The sequence below is a fragment of the Bos indicus x Bos taurus genome, chromosome 2 (genome assembly GCF_003369695.1).
Source record: "Bos indicus x Bos taurus breed Angus x Brahman F1 hybrid chromosome 2, Bos_hybrid_MaternalHap_v2.0, whole genome shotgun sequence".
NCBI classification, from domain to species: Eukaryota; Metazoa; Chordata; class Mammalia; order Artiodactyla; family Bovidae; genus Bos; species Bos indicus x Bos taurus.
Genome location: NC_040077.1, coordinates 20827743 through 20837539, shown reverse-complemented (window position 1 = coordinate 20837539; position 9797 = coordinate 20827743). Strand labels below are relative to the sequence as shown.

At 36.0% G+C, this 9797-nt stretch overlaps 1 protein-coding gene across 3 annotated transcripts in view; it reads right to left on the bottom strand.

Annotated features, from left to right (window-relative positions):
• Nucleotides 1-3816: 3816 nt before the first annotated feature.
• The window catches only part of LNPK (lunapark, ER junction formation factor), a 93929-nt gene continuing 87948 nt past the window's right edge, over nucleotides 3817-9797 (bottom strand). For 2 of the 3 annotated variants that reach the window (XM_027557080.1, XM_027557075.1), the window contains one exon: nucleotides 3817-9111. In XM_027557080.1, the coding sequence (XP_027412881.1) occupies nucleotides 8876-9111 (236 nt within the window). In that variant the 3' untranslated portion in view covers nucleotides 3817-8875. The remainder of the gene's footprint in view (nucleotides 9112-9797) is intronic. The other variant, XM_027557089.1, reaches the window with a different exon arrangement.

The following is a 9797-nucleotide window of genomic DNA, read 5'->3' as shown; positions in this document are numbered from 1 at the left end:
AAGGCACAAGTAGCCTTTCTCATTTTCAGAAAAAAAATAGCTGACTATAATTCATAAACTATAACACACTAAGCAAGTTTGAATTACATTTGCCATGTACAGTATACCTCATGTTTAATGATTTTTTGAGGAAAAGTACTCAATTTTAAGATGTTTTTGTGTCTGGGCTCCAACAGATACAATGTCCAAAACCAGCAGCTTAATCCAGAAAATTCTAACTTAATGTCAGTTGCAACATTAAATGGTCAGAAATGAGAAAATAAACATAAAAATGAGATTTTTTAAAAACACCATTCCATAGGTAATTAAAATATGGGATCGAGGGTGGGGAGAGTAGGGATCTTCAAGAATGGAAATTTTCTAAAGAACCCAAATTACAGATACAATTTAGAAATCATACCCAAATAACAGACTCACGTGAATCAAGGAAGAGCTCTGACCCTGTGGTGCCCCTCAGCACACCAGCTCTTAGGCCATCTTCAGCTTGGTTCATTCACAGTTATTAAGCATCTATCTCAGACATTAAGAATTCAAAACAAATGAATCCTCCCCATCCTCAAGGTGCTCATACAGTTCCCATTTTCTCATATCTTGAGCTACTCCTTCTCACTTTGTATCCCCAATTCCTGTATTTGTAGGAGTTACAGATAGAAGTAGCATACCAACCACTAGTGCTGATCAACTCAGGTCTATCACAGGAATCCATTCTCTAAACGGACAGGTAGCTGACACCATGCCAGCTTTCAGTTTTGTTTTAATCTGTGCTGTTCTGTTGGAGGAATGCAAAAGTGAGAAATACAAGACTGAGCAACATGGCCTTTTTTCTGTGTTAACAATCAAACGAGGGAGGCAGACAATAAACAAGAGGTCAGGAGATTACAAGTTCTACATGGTGTATAAAGAACAATAGGAACAAAAAGCAAGTAACTGCTTAGGGAGGTTGAGGAAGTCACTCGGATTACAGAGTTAGCTCTTCAGGAAATGAGAGTTGACAGGAGTAGCATCATGGAAGATCAGTGCGAGGCATCTCTCAGAAGTGTGGTCAGAAGGCGAGGGAGAACAGTAGGAAACAAGGCCAGAAAAGAAGGGCATGCTTACAAGCCACCCAAGGAGGTAGCCAGACACAAGTGAGCCTGACAATAATTTTTGAAATTTGTGTTTTAGAACACTCCAACAGCAATGTGGACAATGGACTTTAAAAAAAGGAAAAAAAAAAAGACAAAAGCATCAGTTGAAATTTTCCTAAGTTGTGAGGAACAAACTTTCTGGCCCTTTCCCTTCTCAATAATTCAAATAATTTGAGATTTGCAAACTCCTTCACACTATAAAATCTGCACTAAAGACTACAGTAGTATTTCCCATTGTGCATATGGGTAGGTTCATGCATACTACTATTCAACAGATAATTTATTGTCTCTTCTATACACCAGGCACTGGGAATATAATAAGCAAAACCAGATATGGCCTTGACTTCAACGAGTTCATAGTCTGGTGCAAAAGATAATATTATGAAAGAATTTCAAGAGGAGGGTACGTCAGAGTGGAAAGTCTGACAAGTGTTAGGTTAACAGAAGACTGCCCTGAAGAAGTAACAATTGAGTTATCACAAAAATGAGAAACCCAAGAGCCTGAGTCTATTTCTTTCAGCCAACAGAGGAGGAGAAAACTCATAGGTAGTGAAAAGGACAGAACTTAGAGATCCTAGGTTTCAATTCCATTTACTATCCATAAATTAAGTAATCTTGGGGAATTCATTTAATCCCTGCTTGACAGGATTCCAGCCCCTCACATGGCTGTGTGAGACTATATGAGAATGTATATGAAAGTATCCAGGGCACAGGGCCTGACCAAGAACAGGTATTCAAAAAAAAATGTTCATTTAATTCCCCACTTTCTTCATCCTTCAAAACCAGACTTAAGATAGAAATACTTATTTTCACAAAAATAAATTTTTCCCAGTTTTCCTAAATCAAGTGCCAGGGATCTGGTAAACGTCTTTGGCAGCTGAAAATTTGGCCCGTTCTCATATAATCCTGGAATAAGAACTTAAACTAATTTATGAGGGAGATTTTGAGAACTTTTTTTAATCTTCTCAGAGTGCTTCCAGATTCTATCAATTTTGCTGCCAAAAAAAAAAAAAAAAAAGGAAGGCACAAATATTTTTTTAAAAAAGAGAAAAATGCATAAAACAGAAAATCTAGGTTTTAAAAAACATCAAGTAATATAGAGGTATGAAAGTGGATAGTATTTTCTTTTCCTAAAACCCATGAGTAGTATAAATTAAACTACATATAACAGGAGCTTTGGAGGAAAAAGAATAGGAAATCGAATGCAATATAAGTTTCATACAAAGGTAAACTGATAAAGGTAACTGGGGGGACACCTACTATCTAATAAATAATTTTTAAAGGCATTTTAAAATAGTATTAAAGTAGAAAATGTAGATTAGTTTCCAAGGAGGAAAGAAATTAGGCTGATACAAAGTTTATGGATTGATAAAAATTCTGTACTCATTAATAATTTTAATTCACTTTATTTGTATTCTTATGGTTATATTCTAATAAATGTACTTTTCTATATTTATAAGTTTATCAGTCTAAACTCAGAGCCTGAATCTGTGGATATAAATCACCTTAAAGAAGGTCACCAGCACACTTAACCAGTTTCATTTGCTTCTGTTTTTCTGTGTGTGCATAATAAAGTCAACTGACCAGGTGACTATGAGGAAGACTGACTAGGGTTCCTGTCTTTTTTCTAGCAGCTGTTCCTCTTTATCTCTGACCATGTTACTGTGTGATTATCTCAACTGGGTTTCACTGAGACAGAAACTGAAGCTCTAGCAATGAACTATTTAAAACTAAGTTTATTGTTTGCAGTTCACAACAAAAACTCTTTGTTTTATTGCTTTACTAATTTGGTGGTGGTGTTCAGTCGCTCTGTTGTGTCCAACTTTCTGCAATCCCATGGACTGCAGCACACCAGGCTTCCCTGTCTTTCATTATCTCCCAGAGTGTGCTCAAACTCATGTCCATCGAGTCAGTGATGCTATCCAATCATCTCATCCTCTGTCATCACCTTCTCTTCCTGCCTTCAATCTTTCTCAGCATCAGGATCTTTTCCAATGAGGCGGCTCTTTGCATTGGGTGGCCAAAGTATTGGAGTTTCAGCTTCACCATCAGTCCTTCCAATGAATATTCAGGAACAATTTCCTTTAGAATTTACTGGTTTGATCTCCTTGCAATCCAACTGACTCTCATGAGTCTTCTCCAACACCACAGTTCAAAAAAAAAATCAACTCTCTGGCACTCAGCCTTCCTTCTTTATAGTGCAACTCTCCCATCCATACATGACTTCTGGAAAAACCAGAGCTTTGGACCAGATGGACCTTTGTTGGCAAAGTAATGTCTCTGCTTTTTAATATGCTGTCTAGGTTGGCCATTCTTCCAAGGAGCAAGCATCTTTTAATTTCATGGCTGCAATCACCATCTGCAGTGATTTTGGAGCCCAAGAAAATGAAGTCTGTCAGTTTCCATTTTTTCCCCTCTATTTGCCATGAAGTGACATCATCAGATGCCATGATCTCTTTTTTGAATGTTGAGTTTGAAGCCAGCTTTTTCACTCTCTTTCACTTTCATCAAGAGGCTCTTTAGTTCCTCTTCATTTTCTGCCATGAGGCTGGTGTCATCTGCATATTTGACGTTATTGGTATTTCTCCCAGAAATCTTGATTCCAGCCTGTGGTTCATCTAGCCCAGCGTTTCACATGATATACTCTGCATATAAGTTAAATAACCAGGGTGACAATATACTAATTTGGTAGAGTCAATATATTTAGGTCTTTAATAATTCTAAAACAAGTCAAATTACAAACTGTAAGATTTGGCAGATCATCAATTCACAATCATCTCTGTCTTAGTCTGTCTTCATGTAAATACTTTTATTATTTTAATAGCTCTAAGAGTTCATAAACTGTATGTAAATCTCTTCTATAATTCTTACAATGAATTGATGTTATACTAGATAATGACACCACATTATTTTCTTTCAATTTTCTAAAGCAGATCTGTATCCATAATTGTCTCAAAATTGCTATAATTCCACAAATTATCCTCATTCTTTGACCCTTCCACTAACTGATTTGAGCGCAGTCCAACAGGCATTATTGTAGAGTAATACTATAAGGTAAAATAAAGGAAAAAATAAGAAAAGAAGTTTTAAGATAGTTAAGTAGTTACTGCCAGCTGGAAATAGAAATAAACATGTTACATATTTTAAATACATAAACTCTAACACCAATAATTATTGGCAGTATAAAAACAGTGGTTTAATATAAAGCATCCTACATTAAGAGCTGAGATTCGAGTTCTAACTTGCTTAGGCGCTAACTCTCCCCATGACTTCATGTAAGACATTTAGTATTTCTAGCACCCAGCATATAATGTTTAATGAAAATTATATAATTAGAACCTCTCCCCTCACTACATGAAAAGATAGCTCTTCAGATTCAGTTATGTTCAGCAAACAATAGTGATTGTGTGTCCAATGCACTGGGCTTCCCCAGTGGCTCAGACAATAAAGAATATGCCTGCGATGCTGGAGACCCAGATTTGATCCCTGGTTTGGGAAGATCCCCTGGAGAAGGGAATGGCTACCCACTCCTGTATTCTTGCCTGGTAGTGAGAAAGACCAAGTACAAAAATAAAGAGCATAGCTTAATAATTAGCAAGATTTCTAAACTTGGATTCTGACTGGAACTATGTCACTTGAATCCAACAACTGAGTGTCCTCCTGTCTGTGCAAGTGGGAAAATATCCCAGGCAGAGGAAGAGCGGGGGATTAGGAAAAAACACTGCATTTGCAAACAGAGATAACAGTATAGCTGTACTGAAAGTGTGGGGGTACAGGGGCAGAGAAACAGTGGCAGCAGCTGTAGTGAGAAACGCCAGAAGAAACTAGGAGCAAAGTTACACAGGCTTTGTAAGCCGTATGGGTAACTTTGGACCTCATTCTAAGAACAGTGAGGAATAATTAAAGGGTTTAAGCAATGGTATGACATGATTCGTTTTCCAGTTATGAAAACTCTTTCAGGCTGAAGTAGACAGAATAGATAGCCATGGACAAGACTGGAGACAAGGAAACCAGTTAAGAAACAGTTTTGAGATGAAGGAGGCCTAAATTAGAAGGCAGTACAACAGTAATAAGAAGTAAGACTTCTAAAGTCATATGTGTGTGTATGTGTTAATTGCTCAGTTGTGTCTGACTCTTTGCGACCCCATGGACTGTAGCCCACCTGGCTGCTCCATCCATGGGATTCTCCAGACAAGAATACTGGAGTGGGTAGCCATTCTCTTCTCCAGGGAATTTTCCTGACCCAAGGATTGAACCTGGGTTTCTTGCATTGCAGCCTGATTCTTTATGGTCTGAGCCACCTGAAGTTATTTGCCTGCATTCAAGTCTCAGATTTTTCACTTATCCAGTTGCTTACTCTCTATACATGTTTTCCTATCTATAACCCAGAGAAAAAAATCCTCACAGGGTTGTTGCCAAGGAACAAATAATACTTAAACAACAGTTAGCATGTTGCTTGGTACATAGTAAGAATGCAAATGTTTACTATCATTAATGTAAGGTTAATGGGATGGAGAAATGAGAATATAACAGGAAGATGCTTAGGAAACAGAAAATGACAGTTAAGGTACAAGAAAAAGGGGAAAGGAATGAGTGGACAAACTCTAGTTTCTAGCTTGCACAGTAGCACTATTGATAAGATGAGAAGCACAGAAATTAAACTGAAACATAGAAACTTTTTGAAGGTTTTGAAGGAGAAAATAGTGTTCACTATTTAATAAATTGATTGGGAGAGACAGTCATTCCAGTAGGCAGGTATATCTATCACTCTAAAGTGAAGGAAAGAGATCAAGGCTGAAGATCTGAGAATGAGAGAGACAGATGTAATTAAGTCCATGGGGGTTGATGAGAGCCTTTAGAGAGAGAATACACAGAGTGAAGAAATGCTGACAAGGTAGAAAGGTGAAACACCAACATGTAAATGATGGGCAGAGGAAGGGAAACCTGCAGAGGACACTGAGAGAAAAGGAGCAGAGGAGTAAGAGAACAATAGTGGGAGAACTCAAAAGCCAAAAGAAAAAAGTGTTTCAAACTAAAGGGAGCACCCAAGAGTGTCAATGGAATTAGGTAAGAACTGAGTTTTTGCTGAATTTAGCAACAAAGTTATTCATTCACCTAATAAATAATAAATGTGTCAAACACTGTACCAGGCTCTGGAGATACAAAGGTAAATAAGACAGAACCTTGCACACAAAGACTCTTAAGTCTTGAAGAAATACAGTAAACTAATAAACAGATAAAATACTCATAGATTATAATAACATGACAGGATTGAGTAAAAGGCAGAGACCAGCTTTAGATACAGAGCTTGGGAGGGCATCTCTCTGAGGAAAGAACATTTAAACTGAGACCTAAGGTGGGAAAGGGTTTAGCTTAGTCAGAGAATTGAAAGACACCCTAAGGCTTCAGCATAATGATGGAAGAGAGACAGAGAGAAAAGCCAGACATGTTTGTAGATTATGCTAAGGGCATAGTGAGAAGTTTACATGATGACCTGTTGAGCATTAGTAAGTAGGGAAGCGAAGGTTACTCTAGCTCACAGCACTGATTAGTTTGCTTTTCCTCATTTATACTAGTCTTAATAATCAGAAATAGGACACTATACCACTCTTCAACCATTAACTGTTTATTATAATATCAGAAGAAACGTTTCTATTTTAATAGGTACTACATGATTACAGCATGTTACCTGTTAACATTAATTCACCTATTTTAACCTTCTTCCATAGATACTTCTGATATCTACTTAATTCTATCACTAAATTATATTTCTCTGAGATTACTCATTTTTCAGAATTTGAATGTTTTATAACAAGACTCAGCAAAGTGTTACTAAAGTGTTATGGGCCAATAATACACACACCAAAAAAACTGATGGGCTTCATCAAAAAAGGGAAAAAGGAGACTATATTCTGTAGTATTATTATATGCCACAGTTTCAGGTTCCTATTGCCTTAATCTATGCATTTATATACATGTATAAGATAAAGAAAACCTATACAGAAAACTTTGGCTTGATTCTGACCAGCCAAATTATATTTCATGTTGTTTTTTCATTTCCTTATCTGCAAGAAGGAGAATTCAGACCTCTTCCACATTTCACAAAGATATCAAGAGTATAAAATGCTACCACTTAATATCTACTATCAGACAGTCAGCTAGGCCCACTACATTAATTACTTTTTATTGTCCTCATACTCCAAAAAGTAGGTATTCTTCCAATTTTAAAGATGAAAAAACATGACCTCAGTGAGGTCAGGTGACTTGCCCAAGACTGCAGAGCTAGAATTCAAGCCCAATCCTATAATCTTGAAAACTCTCAGACTATTAACAGATTTGGGTTCCTTTAAAAAACCTATCAGATATAAGGTATTAAATCATAAAGATGAATTTTTAAATGATAATAAATGGTTATTTTATTTAATTTTTAACAAACCATATATAACTTAGAAATACTTGCCATATACACCATTCCTGTATATTCCTTCCTTTGGCATAACTTGATAGTTTTTTCTTAGTAATAGATAAAAAGAAAATAGAAAAGATAACAAGAATTACTATTCTGGGTCGAAAAAATTGCCAGTTAGTCCTTAATACACATATTAAATCCAATGAACTACTAGTAATTAACTGCCTATTCTCACAAAACTATGTCTCTCAAAATTAAAAACTACAAATGGCCTAAGGTTTTCCTGAATCAGAAAAATCTAACCTCGGATTAGAACCTCTAAATGTCACTAATTCTCTGAACTTGAAAGGTAACAAATTTGAATAAAAAGATCATAATTTTTTCTCAGCATAATTTATAGATTTACTGAATCGTGAACTCTTCCTACTAAGACTTTTCAGGTAGCTAAGTCATCTACCAAGCTATTGTCTGAAGAAGTCTAGATATTTAACAAAAAGAAATTGCTTCCAGATCATCTTTATTTTCCTTAACAAAATACACATACGAGCACAAAATTCACTTATAATAGCATTATTTTACAAATATAAATAATGTTCAAAATTCAAGTACAGTCAAGTGCAGAGATATTTCCTATATGTTAATATGTAAACATAAGCTAATTATATACATCAGGTACCTCTGGCCCAGCTGCAAAATAAGAGACATCAAAAGTAACACTGCACTTGACTGTTCGACTGCATTCTTACTGAGAATTCACACAAATGCCTATATTATTACTGTAATAACTTTCACACCTCTTAATGTAAATGCCTAAATAGATTTTTACCCCCTGGCAAATATCACAAGAGTTAAAATTCTATCCATTTTAATAATGAAGTATTAAAAATCTTAATTGAGTTTCATTCCTTAAACATTCATTCCTTAAAACAAATGCCATACATAAAAAAAAAATAAAATAAAAAATAAAACAAATGCCATTAGAACTTATTCCTAACCAAAGTTCTTCCTATGCCAAATGTATTTACAGGTCACAAGAAGAAAACAAAACTTCTATTATATTTGTTTACTTTTAGAACAGAAAAAAATACCTAAACGTTGTCTGAACAGTGTGGGTTTCTGTACATTCAAAAGGATTTTACTTTACTGACACCATTTGCTTTTAATTTTAATAGCCAGTAGACGTAAGTCTGACATATTGAAATAGCTAGGCAATTTGAAATTCAAACGAAACCAAGCATGTCTTTGGCGGGGCGGAAAAAAAGAAAGTACCACCTAAAAAAGCAATAACTGACATCAGCAAGACTACAAATATCCAGTTGAAGGCACATGGAAGTATTTACTACATTGTCAAAGATTCTCCACTTAGTTCAGGATTAGGAACAGCACTAGCTCTGGGAACTGCTGACTTGTCTTCATTCATTGAGGTTTCTTCATTCTCGGTCTCTTCTTGTTTCTCCTCTGGTTCCTCTATGCCAGATGCTTGTTCAATCACTGGGTTTGTCTGCTCTGTATCTGGTATTTTGTCATCTGTCTGTTCTGTACTATTATCTAGAACATCTTGTTCTTCTAAAGATTCTGAAAAGATAAAGAGTAAAAACTTCAGGAATAGTCAATGTTAATAACTACTAAATAAGATAAGCATGTGCAAAGAAACTAAGAAACAGAAGAATAGTCTAACATTATCCTTAAAATATATCTTTTTAATGTACTTAAGTACATCATGCATGCATAATCAGTTGCTAAGTCACGTTGACTCTTTTGCAATCCCTGGATCTCACCAGGCTCTTCTGTTCACAGGATCTTCCAAGCAAGAATACTGGAGTGGGTTGCCATGCCCTTCTCCAGGGGATATTCCCAACCCAGGGATCAAACCCATGTCTCCTGCATTGGCAGGCAGATTCTTTACCACTGAGCCACTTTGGAAGCCTATCCCTAGAGCATACCATATATGAAATGGTATGAATGAAGGAAAAAACAATTTGGGGGAAACATACCCATAAACATAATTTTACCTAAAGCCCCATCGTTCACAAAATAAATGAACTATCATAATACTTAAGAACTTTCCTAAAGATGGATTTGAAAGCTGAATGTCTGAATATATCAAAATTAAAATAGAACTATGTATTATAAGACAACAGCCCAGGAAAAACAGCAAATGCACTAACTCCCACATTATGTGTCCTGAAGGAACTAGTGTCTCTTGCTTCCAGGCAACACTGTGACCAATGAGTAAATGTGTACCTTTGTAGGGTGCATAT